General features: G+C 46.4%; 9 protein-coding genes across 9 annotated transcripts; 5 read left to right on the top strand and 4 right to left on the bottom strand.

The window, feature by feature from the left end:
• Window positions 1–10: 10 nt before the first annotated feature.
• E1B28_005143 (uncharacterized protein) lies at window positions 11–454 on the bottom strand (the record flags this gene model as incomplete). The annotated part of the gene is made up of 2 exons (XM_043149687.1): window positions 11–307; window positions 362–454. The coding sequence occupies 2 exons, from the start codon at window positions 452–454 to the stop codon at window positions 11–13; spliced, it is 390 nt and encodes a 129-aa protein (XP_043014295.1).
• Window positions 455–526: 72 nt separating this feature from the next.
• E1B28_005142 (uncharacterized protein) lies at window positions 527–913 on the bottom strand (the record flags this gene model as incomplete). Its single annotated transcript, XM_043149686.1, has 3 exons — window positions 527–665; window positions 742–817; window positions 880–913. 3 exons carry the CDS (start codon window positions 911–913, stop codon window positions 527–529), a joined length of 249 nt encoding a protein of 82 aa, XP_043014294.1.
• A 4,333-nt stretch (window positions 914–5,246) lies between these two features.
• Window positions 5,247–8,449, top strand: E1B28_005141 (uncharacterized protein). Its single transcript, XM_043149685.1, has 6 exons — window positions 5,247–5,333; window positions 5,402–5,845; window positions 5,922–5,987; window positions 6,044–6,466; window positions 6,520–8,335; window positions 8,390–8,449. The coding sequence occupies exons 2-5, from the start codon at window positions 5,587–5,589 to the stop codon at window positions 7,941–7,943; spliced, it is 2,172 nt and encodes a 723-aa protein (XP_043014293.1). The 5' UTR covers window positions 5,247–5,333; window positions 5,402–5,586; the 3' UTR covers window positions 7,944–8,335; window positions 8,390–8,449.
• E1B28_005140 (uncharacterized protein) lies at window positions 8,410–10,443 on the bottom strand. The gene is made up of 13 exons (XM_043149684.1): window positions 10,106–10,443; window positions 10,036–10,049; window positions 9,828–9,975; window positions 9,481–9,752; window positions 9,381–9,421; window positions 9,311–9,329; window positions 9,217–9,244; window positions 9,133–9,154; window positions 9,041–9,076; window positions 8,958–8,982; window positions 8,766–8,895; window positions 8,639–8,698; window positions 8,410–8,564 (listed from the first exon to the last, which is right to left on the bottom strand). The coding sequence occupies exons 1-13, from the start codon at window positions 10,307–10,309 to the stop codon at window positions 8,511–8,513; spliced, it is 1,053 nt and encodes a 350-aa protein (XP_043014292.1). The 5' UTR covers window positions 10,310–10,443; the 3' UTR covers window positions 8,410–8,510.
• A 2,091-nt stretch (window positions 10,444–12,534) lies between these two features.
• On the top strand, window positions 12,535–15,942 carry CNA1 (3',5'-cyclic-nucleotide phosphodiesterase (PDEase) (3':5'-CNP)). Its single transcript, XM_043149683.1, has 12 exons — window positions 12,535–13,074; window positions 13,150–13,360; window positions 13,511–13,536; window positions 13,602–13,700; window positions 13,759–13,870; window positions 13,924–14,069; window positions 14,124–14,263; window positions 14,326–14,403; window positions 14,462–14,682; window positions 14,736–14,934; window positions 14,991–15,110; window positions 15,173–15,942. The coding sequence occupies exons 1-12, from the start codon at window positions 12,928–12,930 to the stop codon at window positions 15,735–15,737; spliced, it is 2,064 nt and encodes a 687-aa protein (XP_043014291.1). The 5' UTR covers window positions 12,535–12,927; the 3' UTR covers window positions 15,738–15,942.
• Window positions 15,943–16,108: 166 nt separating this feature from the next.
• Window positions 16,109–17,601, top strand: E1B28_005138 (uncharacterized protein). The gene is made up of 8 exons (XM_043160737.1): window positions 16,109–16,280; window positions 16,431–16,486; window positions 16,550–16,575; window positions 16,637–16,702; window positions 16,761–16,881; window positions 16,941–17,183; window positions 17,249–17,289; window positions 17,356–17,601. Exons 1-8 carry the CDS (start codon window positions 16,122–16,124, stop codon window positions 17,481–17,483), a joined length of 840 nt encoding a protein of 279 aa, XP_043014290.1. The 5' UTR covers window positions 16,109–16,121; the 3' UTR covers window positions 17,484–17,601.
• An 824-nt stretch (window positions 17,602–18,425) lies between these two features.
• Window positions 18,426–19,943, bottom strand: E1B28_005137 (uncharacterized protein). The gene is made up of 4 exons (XM_043149682.1): window positions 19,863–19,943; window positions 19,644–19,801; window positions 18,853–19,563; window positions 18,426–18,785 (listed from the first exon to the last, which is right to left on the bottom strand). Exons 3-4 carry the CDS (start codon window positions 19,542–19,544, stop codon window positions 18,551–18,553), a joined length of 927 nt encoding a protein of 308 aa, XP_043014289.1. The 5' UTR covers window positions 19,545–19,563; window positions 19,644–19,801; window positions 19,863–19,943; the 3' UTR covers window positions 18,426–18,550.
• Window positions 19,944–22,405: 2,462 nt separating this feature from the next.
• Window positions 22,406–22,765, top strand: E1B28_005136 (uncharacterized protein; the record flags this gene model as incomplete). Its single annotated transcript, XM_043149681.1, has 1 exon — window positions 22,406–22,765. One exon carries the CDS (start codon window positions 22,406–22,408, stop codon window positions 22,763–22,765), a length of 360 nt encoding a protein of 119 aa, XP_043014288.1.
• Window positions 22,766–22,943: 178 nt separating this feature from the next.
• E1B28_005135 (uncharacterized protein) lies at window positions 22,944–24,100 on the top strand. The gene is made up of 4 exons (XM_043149680.1): window positions 22,944–23,095; window positions 23,155–23,233; window positions 23,291–23,613; window positions 23,690–24,100. The coding sequence occupies exons 1-4, from the start codon at window positions 23,042–23,044 to the stop codon at window positions 23,969–23,971; spliced, it is 738 nt and encodes a 245-aa protein (XP_043014287.1). The 5' UTR covers window positions 22,944–23,041; the 3' UTR covers window positions 23,972–24,100.
• Window positions 24,101–24,437: the final 337 nt, after the last annotated feature.

Genomic DNA, 24,437 nt, shown 5'->3' with positions numbered 1-24,437 from the left:
AACGAAGAAATTATTCCCGGCTCTCACCAGTCTGCCCGTCTGTCCGCGTTTTGGCCAGGGAAGACTCGAGGCGCACGAGGTTGCTGCCGTGAAGATACCCGGTCAGAAGGGATAGTCGGGTCATAAACAGGGAGATACGCGGAGTCGAACGTTTACAACACCGAGCGTAGGCAAGCCTGTTCCCAATATGTGACGGATTGCCAACTGGCGCAAAGAAGTTGGAGAGCCTCCCCATTTTCAGCCTAAACTTAACATGCGAGGACTGGGTGACTTCGAAATGGGTGTAGAATTGACGTAGAGAGAAACGCTGTTGAAAAGTTGTGAACTTCTGGTATTGTCTGTCATAGGGAACTAGACACACTTTATCGATGGCGGTCCGCGGGCCTGTATCTACAGTGGTTCTCTGTTCCTCTAGTGTTTGAGCGTACGTAGCTATAACACGGACAGCTTCCATATTAATTTCTCCTGGTAGATCTCCGCAAGCTTCTCGTGTGGCTGCGAACTACATCGTATCGGTCGAGAGTTTTCAATTAATGGACTCGGTTTTCGTGTCAAAAGAGTTGAGCCTCGAGCTCGAGGCAGGGTGATATTGGACCGAGAGTTTGCAAATGTGCGGGATTTCAAGGTGGTATAGGTATAGTATTATCCTCATGTGTGTTCGAAGCCTGTTGGACACGATAGATTTGGTCTTCATGAGAAGAAGGTTGTGGTGTTTACAGAGAGTAAGTGAAAAAGACGTACAAGCTGATCCATCGAGTCTCGACCGCAACACATGGCACACCAACTTCGTTTGCGAAAACAACGGTCTCGTTCCCCTCTTGATAGTCTCCCCTTGTCAGAGCCCATTATTTACTGTTACTGAGCGATGAATGAGCGTACCGGATTCGACGAAAGTTGCGAAGATTGAGGACATATCAAGACTGAAGGATGCGGAATGAAGGGCAAAATAATGATTTATTCTGGAGGATAAGAAGATATTAAGTTCGGAAACGATGTTTTTACTGGACGACGAACGCACCTTGCGTAGCACGAGGATTTCCAACGACTTTACACTCTCTCTTGCCTTAGCCCTTCGATGACTGGATCTGAACATGAAGACGATGTACACGGTGACAGTCCAATCACGAGCTGAGAATTCCAGCTTAGATACGCCATGGTTTAGTTTTGCAGTTTTTTCCTTTGGAGGGCCGAGCCACTGAACGACATGAATCATGTCATCATTGCGTTGTGCAAAGAGGTCCAAAGAGAGATACAATGACTCACCGTGAGCGTTGAGCGTCATTCTAACGCTTAATAACCACATTCCATCCTTCTTGAGTTCCGTTATAATCACCGAGGCAAAGTCTCGAGCGATAAAAACCGTTTTCTCAACGTCCTAATGGGCCGAGCGACAGGTTTTGACTCGGTACGAGTAGCGGTGTGCAGTGGACCCTTATAATGCGAAAAGTCTTCGGGAGCAGTAAATTACTGGTCTTTGAGAGTTCGACGTCCGATAATTCGCGACCCAGAATGGCCATCAGAGTAGCAAAACCCTATCGGAACGATCAGAAAACGAAACCGCAATGCTGACAAGCTTGAAGGGTAGCATAGCAGGAAGCGTAGACGGCGAGAAGGTTGTCTGGATAGCAACGAACTTAGTCATGGATTGAGGAGTCGAAAACCGCTTGATATAACTCTTTGGTTCCGATAATCTAGCCCAAAATTAGTCTCTGAAAGGGAGGAAAAGAACAGTAGACGCGCCTTCTACCGAACATTACTGTGTTCAATCACTCGAGATTTCATCAACGGCTACTAGTGACAACGAAGAGGAAAATGCTGACGGAACATTAATCATTACATAAAGGAGAGTGTGGAGAATATATTGTGGGAAATGATTCATTCGCGTCGCGGCTGCCATCTACGGTCATGCACATCAGAAATGGAGGAGTAGAAATGAAAGGTAAGTCAACTATTAGTTGGGAGCTCAAATCTATTTTTGATGCTTATCTAGTCTTTTTCGACTGAGTTCCCATCAAAGCTGCGTACTTATATTACGCTCGCAACTCTTTGAAAAACATGCTCTTGGCTATGGTGAACACCTTCCTCGCCCGTTCAAGTATCCCAAAATTCCGCCCAAACTCATGCACATGCATGACTCTTCATCTCTTGACATCCTTCGTATGGGACTCATGAGGACTCATGTGTCAGGTGCTCTGGATAGATTTCCGACTCAACTCACTCGTGTTCCCACCTACCGTGTTCCTACCTACCGTGATCGTACGCCTATCTCTTGAAATCATCCCCTCTAATCGTCTTCATCGTTACTGTCGTCTCGAAGGATGCGAGCGGACCTAATCGTTGAGCTTTCAAATTAGGAGCGCGCCTGAGAACTGGGCGCTCACAACTTTAAGGAGACCACCTATCGGATTCAATTTGTCGTATACAGCTCAGCAAGGAAAGGTTGCTATAGTCTTCGAAAATGATTGTCTGGGATTGGCATGCTCGGTCGGTTCTCCGATTACCCTTACCCTTCAAAATCATCTATCACACCTTATGGACCCTGTTTTCTTATGGTATATCAACGAAGCAATGGTTCTGTGCGAGTCGTTCAAGCTCAAAGTCGTGAGGCAATTGCGGCTAGCCGGTGTCCTCGAATCATAGACCAAAGTGGCGATCCCCCCTGTCCAAAACGGAGTTCGCGGATCGAACACTATTGCGCGTCGTCTTCGGGCATTTGACAAATACGATCGCGTCTGTGTTCTTGTCCCGGCAGGAAGGCTTCATGGGCGAAGGGCAATGGAACCACCGCACCGCGACTAGAGTGGCTCGTCATTCCTCATCACACTATCACACCTCCGCCACATCCCATTTGCAACTCAAGGTGAATCCATTTGCATGTCCTATACTGGGTATAAGGAAAGTGAAAGCGATGTCGCTTGATTCATATCTACTAATCTCACGAACATATCTTGCCAGTATGCACTCGCCATATTTAAGTCGCGAGGGAGACAGAAGTGTGAGCTCCTCAGACAACACCCACTAAACGCCTGTTTGCCTCTTCCCACCTTGTCTGGGCTCGCAGTAGTGGAATTAACACCGGTAAAGCCGTACGTGCACGACGACTTGTTATTTCAAACTGAGTAGCTGGTAACTGAGTAAGTTCCTTCAAGTATAGGTTTTCCAAACAGAAAATGTCGAACGTTTTCAATCCTCTTTCCACTTGTAACAGATGTGGTTCAATCATGAACGGAGGAAATTGCGAAACGTGCCATCCTCGGCGGAGTGCACGAAATCCCTTAGGACTGACAGAAGAACGACGACGTTTGGTCAGGCTGAAACGGTCCCCGTATGAAACCCGTGGTCCTGGTGAGTTTTAGGGCTGAGATCTACGCCCATTCACCCCCGCGTGGTCGTAAATGACAGGTGCAACGAACAGATGCGCCCAAACCGTGGCCGGCACAAAACGTATATCATGATCACGAAGAATACAGTTGGACAACAAGTTCTGGGGGATTTAGTAGGATGATCGTGCAATACAGTGGTGCAAAGAACGCGACAGGGTGGAATGATGCAGACTTTGGGACTAAAGGTGCACTCCCCGTGGTACAGATCGCTTGCTTTATCGTGGTCGCAGTAATCTTTTGCATCACTGCCACAACGTTTTTCGCCCGGAACAACACCCAGTGATCGCGAGAACAAGCCGAGTTCCATGTATTCTATTGCAGGCAGTGGTGGTCGTGGTCGAATTTATATGATATTATTTATCACTATTTCTTTTCCCGAATGCATTTGAGAGGAACGTCGCCTCTATCAATATCAAGTAATCAAACTAAGTGTTTTTCTTCTGCTCGAACAGTCAGATAGCAGATAGCAGGCTGTCAACATGTAGCACACACCTAGCACAACAAAGACGGAAGCGGGTGCATCCGTATCAAAACTCCTCGACCAAACGGGTGGGCCCTGCCAGCCACTGAAAGGACGATGTTGTGAACAGCCTAAGCCGCAATCTGCGTTCACGGGGTTGATGAACAAACACGTCAAAAAGAAATAGAGAATGTCTCGTCGATCTCACCCAATCTTCGTTGGATCTGCCATTGAACTCGAGGATGAGATAATTGACAGATGTTTTTGGGATCGCGTTATACCTTTGCAAGCTTCGTGGACCTTGGCCATGTCCAGGAGACATGCATCTACAATTTGAAATTCACCGTTCGAGTACTTGCTCCATAAACCGCTTGACCGGAAACAGGTAGGACTTAATGAGACTCGTACATGCCAATCCAACGGCGGATAAAAAAACTTCGTGCCAATACCATTGCCACCAGGATCCTCTTACGCCACCTTTCAGCAGGTCTATCACTATCATTTGATAATGCTATGTCTCGTACCCCCGATCGTAGATGTAGGTCAGATTATTTATTCCAAACCTGAAACGCTACACACGGTCGCGAAGGAGTGTAGCAATAGTGTGCCGGAAGTCTCTAGTAACCACTTGCTTTTTCAGAGGGTCCGGTGCCGCCAGTGAGCGACATGAGTCGAAGAGAGAGGTATCAAGCTCACCATTCGCGTGGATATGACACCTCAAGGCCTCATCTACGAATCTCCTGCAAGTCTCTGTCCACAGTTCGGAAACACCGCTCTTATTCCAACATAATGATGGAACCGCAGCAGGAATCTTTCAGTTTGACCAATAGTAATAGCTTGATTGCTCGAGAATACAGCTTGGTGAGAGTCACATTGACGAGCGGAAGGTTGAAGTTTGGCTCGCTATGAGTGGTGATATATGATACTGTAGTGGGCGATTATTCTGTGATATTAAATTTGTGGTCGCCTTCGAGGGTTTGATCTTGAGTAGCGGCAGATGAATAGTGCGATCTTGAAGGGTGATTGGTATACGCCGCTGGGTGGCCTTGGAAGTTGAGCATTTCGTGGGGTCGAAAACCGCTCCTAGGTCATTAAAAATGTTCTGGCGAACACGTGTGAGGATAGGAACTGCTTAAACGATATGGCTTTTTTGAAGTAGAGAATAGGAGGAAATCATATAATGCACAAGAGCGAAGCTAGCAGAGACGCACCTTCTACCGGCCATACCGATCTCAGCAAGATAACCTCGAAGCAGCTGCAGGTCACAATGGAAGCGAGAAATAACGTCGGAACAGAGAGAAATGTGAGGCATAAAGGATGAACGGAAAGTGTGCATTCATGGGCCATGGTTGAGGTTACTTATAAGTTGTAAAGCGTGATGGTGGTAATAAGGAACTTGAAAAGGGCTTAGGAATATTCAAATGTTACTCCACGTCGCGTTTCTACGGTCATCTAAGCTCGCAGCCACTCCAGAGAGATACAAGTGAAAGGTAAGTTTATCTACAGTACCTTCGACCGAACGGTACACCTTCGAACACGTTTAATAGTACATGTACAGCACTTCAAATTGACAGATGTCGATAAGTAACGTGCTTCAACTGGTACTGCGGTACATATTGCCACGCCCCTCCTACGTTTGCGGCCTCCAATCCGTCAGCACCGTATATCATCCCTGATCAGGTTTTTGACAAACTTCAATATCTCAGGACATAGTGCAGGCCCATATGCATCCCGATACATGCTATGCAACCTCAGCCATTCAACCCTTATAAGGACTTCGCTGTCCATGATTTCTCCAGTGACTTTATTCCAAACGAAGAATCATATCCAGGACCCAACTCTGACCTCCCTTCTGCTTATAACCTTCAGCATGAAACTTCTTCTCCATGGCACCCTACACGTTGTGCTACACAAACACCACAATCTTCAACCTCTGTCGGATCCGTTCGTTGTAAAGCGTGCCACAAATCCGTTTTTTTTTCTGCCATGAACGAACATGTTCGTGAGTGTCATTACCGAGTGCCATCAGACCACGATGTGGTGATTGTATCGAAGCATGCTTACGCTTTATCATCCAGCTAACTGCGAGCAACTGAGAGAAAGAGGGAAGTTCCAGGGTAAAACAGCAGCAACGGTAGTGGACGGTGAATACCTTGTTATATCGTTCTCCTTCCTTTATCTCATAGCTATAGCTATCTAGACAAGAGAGGCAAGAAACGTACGGCATCACGCGAACCAGAAGGCTCCTCTCCATCATCAAAGAAGATCATCAAACCAGTTCCCCAGGTCCGCGAAGGTCGACCCAACGGCACGCCGGTCAACTATGACAAGGAACGTGGATTGAACGAGGACAAAAACCTTCCCTATTGGCATTTCCCGTATGAACACAACGAACCGCTACTTCACTGGAAACCGGAACAAAACCGCAACTCCGTCGAACGCAGTACTCAATTGTACTCTTCTCCCAGTAGTGGCAGTGCGATTACAGGTCCGTCTCGCACGTACTCTTCCCCCAAGCAACACAACTTTCAAGGGGCCCGGGGTGTCACAATGTCGAATGTGGTGTTTAATAACGTCGGTCGCGATCAGATTCATCAGAATTTCCATGATCACTCCCGGGATGGTGAGTAGCCGTTTTCCGCTGGTTCGAGAAGTGGCTTACAGACTTTTCCTCAGTACTGTGGGAAGCAATTAGGAACGTCGGCGCCTTCCATAATTCGGAGATACAGGTCGAGCGTGGCCATTGTCTGCCCGGAACCCGTCAAGCAGTTCTCCAACTCATACACGAATGGAGAGTCTCCGGATCCCAAAGCCCACCCGTATGCTGGCTTTCTGGCGCTGCAGGGGTAGGAAAGTCGGCTATTGCGTTAACCGTTGCCGATGAGTGCGAGAAGGATGGACTTGTAGCTTCTTTCTTCTTCTTCAGGTCGGATCCAAGGCGTAACAACCCCTCTTCTCTCATATTATCCATTGCACACGGCCTCGTTATGACAAGACCACATTTGAAACCTCTTGTCAACTGGAAAATCACCGCTAACCCCACTCTCCTCGAGGCCAAATTGGAATATCAATACGAAGAACTCGTTCTAGAACACCTTTCCCTTCCCTCTGCCAAGAGGTGTCCCGACATAGTTATAATTGATGGCCTCGACGAATGTAGCAATGGCGATACGCAGCAGCGTGTCCTCTCCATTATATTTTCAACCTATGAACAACCGTTTCATTCTCCTTTGCGATTCCTGATATGTAGCCGCCCCGAATCCTGGATTCGAGAATCTTTTGAGTCTCGTGAATCCCGTGGTCTCAAACATATCAAACTGGACGATGCGTTCCGTCCGAGGTACGATATCGAACTTTACTTCGATAAACAATTTCGGGACATTCGCAGAGACCCCAAATATAAACAAGTTCGGTTCCCGAACACTTGGCCGTCTCCCGAGGACCTTGAATTGCTGCTCGAAAAGGCTGATGGACAATTCGTCTATGCATCAACCGTCATAAAGTTTATCAAGGCTGACTATACGCTTCCAACTTATCAGCTCCGTATCATCCTCGACGCTATCTCCAAGGGATCCTCCGATTCACAGTCAACACATGCCCCCTTCAACGATCTTGACGAACTCTACCTCATCGTTTTACGTGCCAACCCGGACCGCCACAAGCATTTACTCTCCATTCTTGCGGCAATCCTCATCGTCCAGAATCCATCCTCAGGATTTATTGAACTATTGCTTGGACTTCCCGCGGGCATGGTTGCTCTGACATTACGCGCGATGCACTCAGTACTGGATATTCGCGACTGGGAAGATGAAATCCGAGTTTATCATACGTCCTTTGCCGATTTTCTCTTCGACCGTGCACGCTCGAAGGAGTTCTTCATAAACGGGCACCTGTGGTACGACTTTATGGACGGCAGGTGGAGTAAGACTCTGAGGGAGCAATGTAAAAAGGATCCTGAGCTGCTAAGAAGCGATGGAGATTCAGCAAATTCGGCTTTGGTACGGAGACTGGTGCGCGAGTGGAATGACTTTTTGCGCCAGCCTGTCACTGGAAGGGAGGAGTCGTATAAGGGCCAATTGCCAAGAATAGCAAGAGGCTAACGCTGAAGTTGGACAGTCGCCCTTCGCATATTTAACTTCATGCTATCATTTCTGCTGCTTGAAGGAGTAGATTCGGGAAGGTCCACCCCATCCCCGGTTCCTCCCTTTAATGAGGACGTCGAGAGGAAGATTATCGTCGGAAATCGGCGAGACTGACATCGTGCAGCCGGGCTCTGTTCAAGTCCTGAAAGCGCGTCTGACTTAAAGTCTATAACATCAGATGTTGAAGATCAGAAGGATATAGTTTACTACCGATCGGAAATTTCCTAGTTGATGAATAGCTTTGAGTCGTACCGTGACATGCAACGCTGCTCCGCCATGACTGTTCACAACTACCACCGCAGAGTCGGCAGCGTTCCTCATTTTTGTACCCTAAGTCGGATATCACAACAGTACGTCCAGTTCTTCGAGTTAATAATGAGATTGTCCAAGTCATATCTTCGTAGAAGTTAAATTACTAATGTACACGAGTGAGTCTTCGGTTCACAAATGCGTTTCCAGTCTCAACTTTCATAATATACATTGAGCGTTTGATCAACAAGTCACTAGTCCTAGTCAGGTCCCAGATCAAACTGTAATCGTCGATCGACGGATGACAGACCCGGTTAACTTAAGAGGGATCTAAATGGAGGAGATGCATTAGTACGATGAAAGAGGATTCACTGAACGAAAGCGACAGTGATTTCCACACTCACCAATCGCGCCGCGTCCGTCCACCGTCTTTGTGTTTGGCCCTGTGAAACCGAAGCTGGCCGCTACGGTGTTGAAGTTTCCCGATTAGAACCTAGCTGCGATAGATAGACCACGGGCAGAGGTACTTACACTTGAACCTCTTGAATTCAAAGTACTTGCAGTAGAATACTTTGACTGAAATCGCATAGGACTCTTGGGGATAGTAGTTACGGCCTGAACAGCATCATATTTCATTCGGTACGCCCTGCGTTGATTCAGTCTAGAAGAACGGAATGTCATCAGCCGACAGTAGTGGCGGGAAGAAAGTGGAGCGGGACTGACGATGATACGAGGGAAATACTATACACTGTATTTGCCAAGGGATATGAGGATCAGTCGTTTTGTTGGTGGCAGGACGAACTTACGCTTCGTCAACGACAGGTATATTGCGGTCCATACATCTTTGATTGGGTGATTGAGTAACTAGGATAACTGTGGAACAAATCATTCGACTTACAGTTGAATTTCATCAGCTGGAACTGTAAAAAGAGAGAAAGGTCCGGTCAGTTATTGCGCGTGGTAACAACAACTCGTAACCTACGCAAATCACAACAGCGATAGATGTGACGCTATAGAGGGCGCAATATTAAGCACACGGCATCCAGAGCGAGATTGGATGAAAGTGTTATGCGAACCTCGTAAGGAGGCCAGTTTCTGGTTCAAAGGGAATTAGAGAAAACAAAAACACGAAAGCCGTTCGCATACCTATCGTCCAAATTAAAATCCTCTTCACCAATTTCGTCGTGCTAAATTGCAGATGATGATCAAGAATAACTCAGCTTACTCGTCCCGCGTACCGACTTACCTCTCAGATCCCATCCCATTTAACGACCTCTTCAAATACCAACACAGACTTCCGGCCGCATACACATCCACCAACGCCTTCATTCCCAGCACTGTCGATATCAACCACGCAAATTCTGTCTGGACTCTGAAAGGGTACGGATCCGTTACTGCTAGCCACGATTCATATGCGATCCAGAGTGATCCGAGGATGTGGAGGAGTACGAGTGTGTAGCCGATTAAACTGAGAATCAGGTTCCTGGAGAATATGTAACAGCGGTGGACGTAGAATGCCTGGTTGGGAATAGAGCCGAACATTAGACTCGGGGAAAAGAAAACGACCCAAACGATTGAACGGCTAGTACGTACCTGAACGAGGGAGATTATAAACGCCTCAAAGACAAGAGCGACGCTGAAAGAGTACCAGCATCCTGGTTTGATGAGGTTCCCTGCAGTGGTAACGGTGAAATAATATATCGTTCCCATGCACGCGAAAGTGTGTCCAAATTCAAGAATACTTTAAATAAGACCACTTCGTCAACGCGCGACATCCCAATGAACACGCTGACCGACTTACAGTAAAAGCAGGACCTAGTCCAAGTCGCGTCAGTGGATAGATCAATGGACAGACGATCAAACGTCCTCACCAAAACCTGCAACCTCGTTGGGTCGCTCTTCCGGTGTCTCCAGTACGATCCGCTTTGCATTATGAACACACCGAGGAGGATTGTGCTGACGACTATCCCAATTTCGAGGGGACCTAAGAGAAGATTTTGGTCTAATGTTATAGCTATTGTCGACCTTGCAGTGGTCCCGTATTCCGCTCGTTTCAGAAGTGAAAGCGGCGCCATTGAAGAACGGATAAAGAACTCAGACCTGTGGGTGTCGAAAGAGAAGGAAAACACAATGAAAGGGAAAGAGTCAAAGGGGATGGGATCTAAGGTGGCAAGAACCGGCAAGCCTGAGGGAAAGAAAACAACAGGTCTCTATTTAAGGCTTTCACGCCCCAGAGTTGATGAACATCATTTCCTGATTCGAGATGCTATGTCAAACGGATACAAAGACGATGATCATCATGAGAACATCATGAGAAGATATTAAGGCGCGGTCGTGGGTGAGTGACTTGGGCTTGTTGAGTAGTAGGAACTGAGAACTTGAAGGAGATGGAGCCCTCAGCCAACCTCCATTCAGCAGACACTCAACATCAAAGGACCATTTTATGTGACTCTAGGATAGTCCAGGATAGACTTGGCATTGGCATTGAATGATTGCATCGTATCTGCTGTTGAACATATCACTGAGTTGATTAAATGTGTGACATTGCCGACATGAAGGAACGGATTATAGGTACATGGTACCCGGCAAGCGGGATGAATAGGTACGACGCTTCACATCAAAAGAAACATGATACCTGTGCACTACTTATCAAAATCAAAGGAAATCAGTAAATGGTATTAAATAGAACGAAGAATTGAAGCCAAACAGAAAATAGAAAAGGATCAGAGAAGCCGTTGTTTTCCTTCCCCTCAACCCCCGCAGCGAAACAGGATCGACAACCTCGCACCAGAACGGTGCCAGGCGTAGCACCTCCCCGAAGAAAGGGACCCTTGGGTCGAAGCGGGCTGAAGAGTAATCAAAGAATGGATAAACTTGATTTTCATCGGAATGTAAATGTTGGAATGGTAGGAGAAAAAAACCCACAGTTCTGAGGTAACGCCGTGAAGCTCTTAGACGAAGAAGTGTCGGTCGACATACAGATCTGAAACAGGAATTTGTCAGTAAGAGATCAAAAGAAGAAAACATTTAAAAAAAGTTCAGAAAAAATTTTGGTAAGGTATAGGTTATCCTCAAGAGTTGAAGACTCTTTCGGAAGCAGAACTGAATGATGAATCATCATAGAGGAAGTAAAGCTAAAGAAAAAAATGGAGTATCGGACTTACCTTGAGTTAAAGGAGACACCAGGGAAACGGAGACATGTACAGCAATGAAGAAGAAAAAGAAAGAGAACTGCAAGAAAGACCAGAGGAGCGATGGGAGGCGTGCCAAATTCAAGCGGAGTCTGAATTCATTGGTATTTCCTCTTATTTTCTCCATTCCTCCACGCGCCTACCAGCCCCAGCTCTTTTTTGAAGTCACCCTAATTCCTCGTCAAGAGGTGAGTTCTCTACTTTTGCTTTACATGATGATCCTTTCCATCAACCCGAGTCGGTGACGATACTCGATGATCCCCACTCGTAACATGCATCACCAACTGAACATTTTATTTTTCCCATTTCTCATTTTTCGACCTGAAATTTATTACCGACACGTTCTATATAATCAGGTGGTTAGTAGCCATTATTTCTGTGGTCCCTTGCGACGAGTTTTGTTGGCGGGCGACTTCAATACTATGGGCCCATGCCCTCACCACCCACTGAAGCAACCCTCTTTTGACTATGGTTGTCGAGCATTGTGCTGAATTTCAATGGAACAGAATATGGATGTGGGCGGGTTCTCAACGATGGTGCGTAGTTCTTGTCTAGAGAAAGCTCGTTTGACGGTCTTCCAAAGTTTCTACGACTAGTTTAAAGCTCGGAGAAGACTATGAACTTGGCCAGGGAGAAACGATGATCGAAAAGTTTACCTTTGACCCTCGTCATCGTGGAACATGTTGACCTGTGCACTGTCATACCGTGTGAGTTCATACGCGTAAGGAGGTACGTCTCAATGTCAGCACTCTCGTCTTTGATGATTCTTCGTATAATTTGACAAGCATATGTCCGATTTATTCACATGAAGGATATTCACCGGGACTGAGCCATTACTTCCTTTGTTTTTTTCTCTTCGTTGCGTGGATTACAACCTGCTGATCGTTATTCCTCTCGTTCTATTAGGCTACTCTTTGTCCGTTGACTGACTACGAATTTTGATTTTGCTTGCATAGCAGCGTGCTGTACTATATGTAACCATGAATTGATAATTTATAATGAATGGTATCAGATTGTCGACATTATGCATGCGGTCCTCATCGTTAATGGCGGTGCTAATCTTGTTCTCCCGGTGAGCATGATATGTGACTATCTGGTCACCGGTGACGCGGTGACCAACAACGCGGACGTTCCTTCTCCCTGAACCTCACTGTCCTCATTTCTCTATCCCGGACTCTCACGTTTACGACCAGGAAGTTTCAGCAGTCTGATTCGATATACGTCGAAACGATTGCCATCTTCTCCAGGTTATCAACCAAGAATTAGGCAAAGGGCGAAAGCTCTACAGCTAACCAGTACAGCTTTGCCGATTCTAAGCTGCCAGCGTTACGCATACGATAATCTCTTACCTCTTTTTTTTCAACACCATCGCCCTCAGCAAAATAACACGCAAAAAGCTTCCACACTCGCTTCACGCTCTTTGTTCGATCTTGCATTTGATAATACTCAACGAAATCGGATCCAATCACTTTCTGGAGCTGTAGAAGTCACTATAACGACTTATGCCAACAACAACTCCAACAATGGAAAAGTACGCCAAAGCGATTGAACAAATAACAGAAAAGGGCCCTCTGCCCGAGATAGACTTCACCCAGCACACCCTCGAGGATGGGTCGACGATCCACACGCAGGAGAGGGTGATCAAGGATGTGCGTTAATTTTTCGTCCATACGCCACTATCGATCGGCATTTTCTGATTCATTTCGTGGCATTGGTTGCGGCAGGTCCAAGCACCAGCGATGTTTATCCCAACGTCAGAACAGTTTTTCGCTAATCATGGACAAGATACGACGAAGCCTGATATCGGATTTTTGAAAAACCATTTTTATCGGGAGGGTCGGCTGAGTGAGGAGCAGGCATTGTGGATCTTAGAGAAGGGGACTAATATGTTGAAGAGGGAGTCTAATGTGCTGAATGTGGATGCTCCTATCACCGGTGAGTGGATTGCTTTGGTTAAAAATGCTGTTGAGGTGGAGGGGGGGTGGTCAGGCGAGCCACGTCGTCTAAGGCATCGTGACGCGTTCCCCCACGCGGCAGGCTCGTTTATTCTATTCTTCTCGTTTGCTAACTGGTTTTCACATGCAGTTTGTGGTGATATACACGGACAATATGTATGTTTTCAAGTCCCCGCTCATCGTTCCCGCGGTTCATTCATTATTTTTATTGATTTGCACAGTACGATCTCATGAAATTATTCGAAGTGGGAGGAAGCCCTGCCGACACGAGATATCTCTTTTTGGGTGACTATGTTGATAGAGGCTATTTCAGTATCGAAGTAAGTCTCTCTTGAAATCGACCATTCGAACGGCGTCTTATCTACAACCTACCAAAAGTGTGTTTTATACCTCTGGTCCCTGAAGATCTGGTATCCGGATACTCTCTTTCTCCTTCGTGGAAATCATGAATGCCGACACTTGACGGATTATTTCACATTCAAGCTCGAATGTACGTTTCAACTGCTCTCACTTGGTTGCAATGTGTTGACCGGTTCTTACCAGGCAAACACAAATACTCTGAACGCATATACGATGCGTGCATGGATTCGTTCTGCGCACTTCCACTTGCCGCGATTATGAACAAGCAGTTCCTCTGTATACACGGTGGACTTTCCCCGGAGTTGAATACTCTGGATGATATCAGAGCGGTAAGTCGTTCTTTTTTCTTATTCCGCTACTTAACTCATGCGCGATAATCCTAGCTCGACCGATTCCGTGAGCCACCCACTCACGGATTGATGTGTGATATCCTATGGGCAGATCCTGTCGAAGATTTTGGCAGCGAGAAGACAACGGATAGCTTCTTGCATAATCACGTCAGAGGTTGCTCGTACTTCTTTACGTGCGTTCAGCTGGTCCTATCGTGGGTAGCCTATCTTGCTGACATCTCGTTTTTCCTTCAAGTTATCAAGCAGCATGTCAGTTCCTCGAAAGGAACAACTTGTTGTCTATCATCCGAGCGCACGAGGCTCAGGACGCTGGGTACGCTTACTTTCCTCTTCTTCTTCTTAAACAATAACTTATTCTTCCTCATCTCTAGGTACCGTATGTACCGAAAAACCAAATCGACCGGGTTTCCGTCTGTCATGACGATCTTTTCGGCACCCAACTATCTCGACGTTTATAGCAATAAAGCAGCCGTACTCAAATACGAAAGCAATGTGATGAACATTCGGCAGTTTAACTGCACGCCTCATCCATATTGGTTGCCGAACTTCATGGACGTTTTCACGTGGTCTTTACCATTTGTTGGAGAGAAGAGTGCGTAGTCCAGCTGTTGCTGTAGTTGTTCTTACTCAAGTATTGTTCCACAGTCACCGATATGCTTGTCGCAGTGCTTAACACATGCACGAAAGAAGAGCTTGAAGAGGAATCGGACGATGATTTATTCGCTCCTCCAACTCCTGTTGCACCTTCTGTACCAACCGAAGAAGAAGGACTTGAGAGGAGGAAGGTTATAAAGAACAAGATTCTGGCTGTCGGAAGGGTTGCCAGGGTTTTCGCTCTCCTTCGGTATGGTGCTATCGCTGTCGTAGACGGGTTGACTGACGCTTAACTCTACATTGCAGAGAAGATGCGGAGAAGGTTTCAGAGCTCAAGACAGTTTCTGGAATGACCAAGTTGCCATATGGTACTTTGGCATCGGGTAGTGAGGGTATTAAGGAAGCTATCAAGGGCTTTGATGACGCGTATGTCATTCCTTAATGGTTTCCTGAATGCCAGCTGATGACATCTGTGCCTCTACAACCAGTCGTAAATCCGACATCGAGAACGAGCGTCTTCCTCCCGATCTCTACGACGCGGATTCTGAAGAAGGTAGAGCGATTCTTGCTACCGGTTCATTACCAACCACACCCAAAGAACCTGATCACGTAGCGGAACCCTCTATTCCTGTCACCGCCAATGGTGTCACGGAAGGTATCAACGCTGCGATATCCAGAGGATCGATTCCATCTGACAACGTTTTACCATCTACCATCAATACCAATATTCCTCTAGGCTCTCCTGCTGCGCCTTCACCTACGAGCCCTGTCACACCATCTTCACCATCGATGTCACCACCTGTGACACCGTTCAGGAGAGGTCATTCTCGACAGGCTAGCTTGGGTACGACGATGACAAGTCCAAGTACGAGAAGGAGAAGCTTGGAGAGTACGATGAGCTTAATTCAGGGTGTGTTGGATGGCAAAGACGATAAATCGAGGCAGCAAGGGAGAATTGATGAGAAGGATGAGACTCCCAGAAGGAATGATGCGGCCGTTGAAGGGTTGGCAGAACAACTTGCTGGGAGCTCGGTGGATCAGGGCAGAAAGTGACATGGGTTCTTAGGCGTTGGATGGCATTCAGTCTCCGTTCATTTTTCTCTCCCTCATTTCTATACATGAAATGCACATCTTTTTCTCTTAGTCTTTCTTTCAAAAGTACCTGGAGGCTAATGTGATATCTATACTGTACTGTCTTTACCCCAGGTCCTTCAGATCCTTGGTGAACTCCAAAAATGGATTCTTTCTTTTATTCCTCAATCGTATCTGGTGAGAAGGAAATGAAAATCTTCTCTGAACATCTGGAGGTCACTGAAAAATGCAAACAATTTTTACTGTAAGATTAACGCCCGTATGTACACCCTCCTACGAATATTCAATACATCATAGTGAGCCGCGAGCGAGAGCGTTGTCACAAGGAGTGACGCATAACTCATCATGGAATCGCCATTACCCTCATACTCTCGACCGCTCACCAGCAGTGGTATCCCCCCTTCCTCTCCCTACCAAAATGGATTTGCCGGTCGACCACAGTCACAGTCTTTGGATCAGCGCATTCCTCTGATATTTAGAAGATTACATCGGTTCAAACACATGGTGGGTTGTCCATGGTTTTTCGCCTTTTCGGCTTCTCTAGAATGGATGAAATGGGTCTTGGGGTACAGCTGGAATGGACCGTTTCATTCTGGGACGCGTAGATATCAATGTTTAATATGTTCTTTTACTGACTGGACGTCGTTCACGCAGGATTTTGAGCAAGCAGCATGGCAGCTCACGTATCTATGTATTGCGCCTCGACGAGTGTGCGTGTCCTGGTAATATCTTCCAGAAATCATGCAACTGATTCCATTTTTGCGCTGTTACAGGTACAGGAATGTGTACTTTCACAAGCGTATGTGGTTTCAGAGCACGGAAGAAAGCACGGAGGTGCTGAGCGAAAAAATTGTTCACAGAGACGAAAAACCAGTGGGCTAGGGATGATCCAGCTATCTTGGTTTTGATTGGGGCTTGTTTAGCTGGTATGTAATTATGACCTTCGTTCTTCTGAGGGCTTTCACTCAACAAGTACACCCACAGTCGCAGCAGTCGCCTGGTCACTGGTTTACTCATACTCTTTCTCTCAAACGTTGGAATTGATCTTCTTCATGATCGTCCGCGATTTTCTCTTATCTGGAATCGTAGTCGCTACCATTCTGTGGTGCGTTTTCATCGACCTTGTGACCTCTTGAGCCCGCCTGAAGATCTTCTTTACACTAGGCTGCTCTCGAACCGCCTCCTCGTCCAACTAACACCCACTTCACATTACACTCATAACTCTACTTCAGACTCTCGCGTAGAATGGGCTTACGCATTCGATGTCCATACAAATGCCTTCTTTCCGCTGTTTTTGACGCTCTATGTCGCGCAACTTTGTTTCTTGCCGATTGTTTTGAGAGGAGAGAAGGATCGTCAGCAGAATTGGTTGTACATGTGGGTAGGGAATACGCTTTGGGTCGGAGGGTGAGTTGGTTTCGCGGCAGGATTCCTTCCGGATGCTGAAATCGAAATCATCCTTCTCGATATAGTTTTGCGCAGTACATCTATGGGATTTATCTTGGTTTGAATGGTATGTCCATCGTTTTTGTAACGAACGGTCAAGACTCTCAATATCGTACTTTTTTTTGCTCTTTAGCACTACCCTTCTTGACCCATTCGCAACTGCTACTTTTCCCTCTACTTCCGCTCTTCACCGCCTATGTTATTTCTCTGATAGGCTTCCCGATTGCCAGACCAGTATTGGCGTGGTATTTCGGTTCGTAGTGCTCGATGTCCAGACGCATGTTGTACCAGAACTATGTGAATCGCACAATACAACTCTGTAGCAGAACACGGATATGTTTCTTTTCGCTGTTGTTACAGAATGGCAGACTTCCATCCCACTTCAACGTTCCCAAGGAAAGCGCCATTATTATGGATGAAATCAACACCACTGAAACGATACAAACTACTGTAAATCCGCTTTAATCTGCATGTGGGAAATTTAAGGCAATGCGCCGTTCTCGGGTCAATCCTCTATCGACTTTCTCGGTGCACCACGGTCAAGTTTGTGGGGAGACCAAGATATTCTCAGTGGCCGTCTTTGCTCGGTTCCACCAAAGGACCAGAATTGAAGTGTCGTGAATGATGGACCTTCGAGTGGGCAGAGGAGGGAACTATCGCAGGGACAGGAGAGATGTAGGTGGACATTCTGAATGTCGCTGTTTGACCTGGGAGTTCCTCAACTTGGCCTTCTGTCCAAGGATCCCTGACCAACGCGCCTCGTCATTCGATCTGGCGACAGGACTTCAAGGTATCTCCCAACTTCCCAAATTCCATATCCATAAGCCAATTGCAACGGTAGACTTGACTGGTTAACACCGAATCGCGTTTCTGTTGTCATTTCGGTAACTCCGAGCCAGTAAGCCAAACCCAGGGAACTTCATGAGAGAACTGTTGGGAGTCCCTTTTCTCATTCCCATACCCGGCACAGACTCTAGAATCTCAATCGGTACTAGGTACCGCGCTCCTCTGCTTCTGCTCCGTCGTATATCTTTCAAAAATCACGGTAAACGTCGTACCCAATTTTCGCGTCAGTAGCTCAGGTCATTGATCGTTCAAGATCCGAGTCAGTAGCCGATAGTTAGTAGTGATGACATCGGCTTCTGTTGTAGACTGATTAGATACCTTTCAAAAGTCGAAAGCGAAAGTTATTGGTAACTTGTGGTGACAAGCGTTATTGTTAATGATTTATTCTCACCTGTGTTGACAAGAAGTCTACCCAAAATAATAACGTATGTGCTTTACAACTTCCGGAAACACCAGATAGATATACATACCCAACTACTAGATCATATGTGATCGAGCCACTCGTTGACAACCTTCATATACTTCTCCCTTTCCTCCCACATCGGGGTGTGGCTCGATTCCGAAAATGTGTACCACTTGGCCTTGGTGACCTCCCAAAAGTAGGCCTTGCACACAAAGTCCTGTGCCATGTCGTATCTACCGTTGATGACGAATGTGGGGACTGTGACTTCGTGTAGGCGTTCTTCGATTGACCATCCAGCGATAGCACCGGTGAACCTCACGAGTGGAACGGTTAAGTCGGGCGGAAAAAAAGGAGCATCAATATTTGCCGGAAACCACTTACATGTTGATGCTCACAGTCGGATCGCCACCCTCCCCAGTTTCCTTGTCTCCCAAGATCTGATCCAAGACACCAAATGTAATCTCCTTCGGGACTGGTGAAACTCGGCATCCATGAACTGCATGGAGCTTCTCCAAAGCAGCTCGGTAGTTGACCGGATCGCTGAACCCAGCCGCCATCCCCGCGTTGATGGATGGATCACCGAGTGCCCCGACAAGCTGCATCGTACTCATTCCCCATAATTTCGTCTGAGAGAGCGAGTTGGTGACAATCATGCTCTTCAGCCCCTCCGGATGAAGCCTCACTTCGGTTTCCGCGGCGAGCATCCCACCCCAGCTGTGGCCGAGAAGATCATATTCTTTGATTTTGAGGTGGGAGATAAGGTTCATCAGCTCGTTCACGAACAGATCGATGGTGAAGAATTCTTTCGGTTTCTCGCGAAGATGAGTGGACTTGCCGCTCCCGATCTGGTCATAGAACAATACGGGACGTAAATGGGGAGCGAGAGAGAGGTCTGAGATGGGGAGGAGGTAGTCGTGGGACATTCCAGGGCCTCCGTGTAACACGACGAGAGGGCGCTTCGTCGAGTCCTCGAGCGAGCCAAAGAGCTTATAGTATGTCTTGAGGGTCTCCCCGTTGACGACGTAGGGAACGTGCCCTTCTGTGAAAGTAGCATCGGGAGAGGTAGCTGACATGATGATCTGATTTAGAGGCCTTGTGGATTTCACGGACGGAAGGAGTCGACGAAGAAATGAGAATGTCATCGACGGAGAGAAGTAGGGGACTGTACTCACCACTGGGTATTTAGAGCGCTATACTGCTGTTCCAGCAACACAAAGTGTTTAAATATCGTTTTACCTGTAATCAGATCAATCACGGAAAGGGGAAATAACCTACACAAGCCCCCACTGCGAGCGCCGACACAGCTGTGAACTGAAATGGATGGACACACCTAGTAAAATTCAATCAGCATTCCAGGAACTATCTTCAACAACTCTGCAGCAGAAGCAGACCCGTTTCTTATAGCGTGCTCTTAACCGTCGGTTGTGCTATTAGGACTTCAAGATGGCTGCTTCCAAAATGGGGAGTTCAAAAAAATATTCGATTTAGCCAGGCCCTGCGCCAACGGAGTTTTAATAGCCTCACCCTCGCGGTCATCACATATAAGCCGAGCCGAAAACGCCGAGTGAGGCCAGATAGATAGAACATTTCTAAAAGTGAATGAATAGTGTGGTCACATCACAAAAAATCGCGAATTGTGATATACTGTTACACAGTTTGTCACCACGTGTCAGGATGTTGAAACCAGATACTCCAATATCATCCATTATCTTTTGCCAGGCAGATTACCAAGTCAATATATTTTTCCATCATCTATCCGGTATGAATATTTTAAGTTGTCAAACCCTGAATGATCTCCAAAAGGAAATAATGTGGAGTTCATTCACTCCCGAATTTCTGACTTCGTCATCATAGCGTACAACTCCCCAATAATTTTTTTGTTTGCTTATCTCATAATGACTATAGCTTGCCTGATGTAATAAATAAAATAAGCTGGTTGTGACAGGGAGTCCTTCATGCCACAAAATTTAATGGGGTATCATTCAATGTAGGGCTTCTACATTAGGACAAGGGGGTGCCTTTGTTGGCCTTGTTAGATGTATCAGCAGTGACCATCTTAGAACTGTATAATATTCAGGATCATCACCTGTAGAGCAGGTAGAGTAGTAGATGAGTGCATATTACATGTCCTAAACTCAGATTTTGAATGTGGGGATGAACCTGTACGTCGTAGGTATGGCCGGCGTGCGCGCGTAACGCAATCAAAATCGCTAGCACCAGGCCTAAATTTGACCTTCAACAAAATAGTACTTGTAAGTACGAACTAACTTACTCAGTTTCGGTTACTCGGTACTGCATGCATGTGACTGTTAACTTCTAAAAACCGTAAAATATACTAAACCAAAATATAATAATTATAATATGTTACTCTATATATAGCTTGCAGTCACGTCAATTGGTATCAGAAACAGAAATTAAGAAATCCTTGATATAGCAACATCAAGTGCACCATATATGAAATAATTACGCCGAAATGAGCATTACAGATTTTTTTTTGCCCCGGTGTAGGGCAAACATGATAATGTCATATCATGTCATATCTACATTATATTTGATGGTAGGTCGTCAGATAAGTGATAACAGCAGATGAGGAGCCATCGTAATTAGCGTTTACCCCCGTGGTTTTAATCCGGTATAATCCAAAATAAGGTATCCCATCATCTGGCAGGGAAATGATACTGATTCTGGGATAAGATATCACAGGCACGTCATGATAATCCATTATCCCAATCCCCGGATTTTTGTGATGCAATGCATCCGGCTTCAAAGCGACTCACGCACTACTACTCAAATACTCACCTCGACGATCAATGGTGTCGGCGAAATAACCTGTAAAGGCCGCGAGCCCGAGATCTGGCCTTTGACCCAAGGCACCACATTTGTATCACTGTCAGGTCCCAGATGGTTGGATTCTGTACAACATGTGCCAGCTTTGGTGTAGTCTGGAAGCTTTGTGATCGCCCAACAAACGTGCAGTGGAAATGGATATTTGAATACTGACGATGACGTTGGTTGGAGTCGTTAGAGTTTGGATTTGTTGTGACGAGACTCAGTGCGATAAACAACAACTAAATTAATGTAGTAATGTACCTGTTGTGACGAGACTACATATGATAAGTCAAAAATGAAAATAATAAGTAAAAGTGTTAGGGCTCACCTCAGTGCGATAAACAACAACTGAGGGAGCCCAAACGGTATGTAAAAGTATATATGTAAATGTAAGTGTAAATAAGATGAAATACTTAAAGGCCAAATAGAAACCGGAGGTATACTGTGAAAAGGGGGCGCGACATAGCTGAGTGGCTGAGTGGCTGTGTTAGAAGGTTGGAGGGCGAAGTATGAATCTCAACAGGATTTTCGCTGGGAGTGCTGGAATGATATGGGAAAAAAGACTGTGGAAACTTCAGTGTTGTCAAGTGGAAACTGGTAAAATGAAAATGACAATTGTCCACATGCCATGTAATCTATCTATCAAGGGCTGTCTTTCTAACATCTTAACAAGTAAGCTCCTCAATACGTGAAGAGCGCGGAGTTTGAATTTACTACCCCCGCCCCGTACCAGGCTGTACGTAGCAAAGCACGACTATCTTCTTTGCTCAGTACAGATCGGCTAGCCAGCCTGCTACGATGGCGCACTGCAATGCAAAACTCGCACGTTCACGGAATAAGCCTGGCTAAGGCTCGTGGCAGGCCCTTACGTCAACTGTCAAACTGGGAGGGAGAAGAAGGGAGACCAAGGACATATACGGTTCGATTTCACTGGATCATTTGATTTCAACGTTGGACATTCCAGGTTGCCTTCTCTTCCCCATGCCATCCAAGGGTGTCAGTATTTGGTGTCTTGGAAACTCCTTGGTTTTTAAACTCCTGAGAGTAAAGTTAAAAGTTGGCCAAGTTGAGCGGACAACTCTTCAGGGTTCCCCCAGCAATATCAATGTCAGACGCCGGAGAGAATAACACTACACCGCCAGTTCCCGGCCCCAAGACTGGCTATTATGGCCCTCAAGAACCTCCCGCGCTGATCTGGCTGGAAAATACGTATTTCGCCGGTAACATCATGGGCGGTATCTGTTATGGTAGGCTTTTCAGGTGTTCGTTGTCGATCCACACTAACCGACGCCCTTTTCCGCTTAGGCATGACCATTGTCCTTTTCTTCCAATGTGTCTTTGCGATTGTCAACTCTCCCAACAAGGAAAAGAGAAAACCAATGCTTCTCTATGTCATCTTCATGTTCTCCCTCGGCACCATCTACACCGTATTGTGGAAATATGGAAAGAACTCTATTTTGTGTAGGCTTTACATCTGGTTTATATACTAGTAGTCCATGTATCTAGAATGTTCTTGTATGTACTGTATACTGAGGAGAATGAGTAAGTAGCTGAGTAAGAAAGAATGAGAGAAATAACTGGAATATTCTAATACCTGTATTTGTGCTTGCTGGAGTTGCTTATTAATCCACGACACACCGCAGCAAATTTTAATCTGCAGCAACGCAGCTATATCGATTTCCGCAACTTCCCTGGTGGTCCGGGCGTATATGCCCTGTCTCAATATTCAACGTGGCGCGGGATGATGTCTACTGTCGCCTACACCATATCCAACTGGTTCGCAGATGGTCTTTTGGTAAGCCCCCACGGAACTTCGTGCACTGTTGTCTGGCGTGGTAACTTTCTTTTCGACAGATGTACCGATGCTATGTCATCTACAACATGCAAAAGTGGGTCCTCGTCATGCCCGGGATCATGTTCGGTGGTTCTATCTGTAAGTGGGAAATTAAAAAAATCCATATTCAATCAGCCCCACTGACTTACTGAAAAGCGACGGGAGTACTCACACTATACAAGTCCTCTCGCCCCGGCTCGAACCTCTGGGCAGGCATCGCCGTCAACTTCGCTCTACCCTACTTCGTCCTCTCCGTGGCACTTAACATCATGTTGACCCTCATCATCTCATTCCGTCTCCTCTGGCACAGTCATAAATACAACCTATCCGCATCGTCCAATGGGGTCTATAAGAGGATCGTGTCGATGCTTGTGGAGAGCTGTGCACTGTATTCCTTGTTTTCTATTCTGTTTATTGGGACCTACGCTGCGGGGAACTATGAGTCGGATTTGTTCTTGCCGATTTTATCTCAAGTCCAGGTATGTGTTTGGAACTCGAGCGTGCCACGGTCAAAAAAAAAAAGCATTCTGACCCATCCCCTCCCCCCACTGGCAGATCATAGCTCCCTTCCTCATCATCATCCGCGTAGCCACTCGAAGATCCGTAACAGACTACGTACAAGGCAGTGGCGGCTCGGGATCAGGCTACAGAGGCGGAAACATCGTGACTGGTGAAATACAATTCCGAACGACTCAGCTTTCGAGTTTCCACACGCGATCTCATGCCAGTGGACATACCACAGCTCCGAGCTTCAACAACCAGATTGCTATGAATGACTTGAGGGATGATATTTTTGATGATAAGGGTAGGAAGATGCATAGTGCTGGTGTTGTGTGATAGTGCCAGTAGCCCTCCAAATAACCGTTCCGAGTCCGTTTTGTGTACGATATACGATGTACGACCTTGGTGCTTTGCTGGCTCCGTGTACTATGTATTTATTGGATAAAATACGTTCCACATCCCGATGTTCGTCCAAATTGGCGTGAGCGAAACAGTCTCCTCAACATCGCGACTATGAAACCCCCAAGCTTCGTGGCAAGCTCGCGGCTGGGGCTGCCGAAGTACCGAAATCATGGTCCCCTGAGTTTTGCAACCAAGGCAAATGAACCCGCTAGCCTTCGAGTTTGATAAAGGTACTGTCGGCGAACGCAATCAATCGAGCGATGGTCGGTAAGAGGGCTATATATCGACTCAGGTTGACCTCCTCGTGCCAGTGCTCATCAATTGGCTGAGTTCAGTAGCCGATATTTAGTAATGAGATCGTCATAATAACGGGTTCTAAAGTGAGAAACGTTCATAGAGG

Source organism: Marasmius oreades, chromosome 2 (assembly GCF_018924745.1).
Source record: "Marasmius oreades isolate 03SP1 chromosome 2, whole genome shotgun sequence".
Lineage (NCBI taxonomy): Eukaryota > Fungi > Basidiomycota > Agaricomycetes > Agaricales > Marasmiaceae > Marasmius > Marasmius oreades.
The sequence above is the reverse complement of the archived record's forward strand: the minus strand, read 5'-3'. Positions and strand labels throughout refer to the sequence as shown.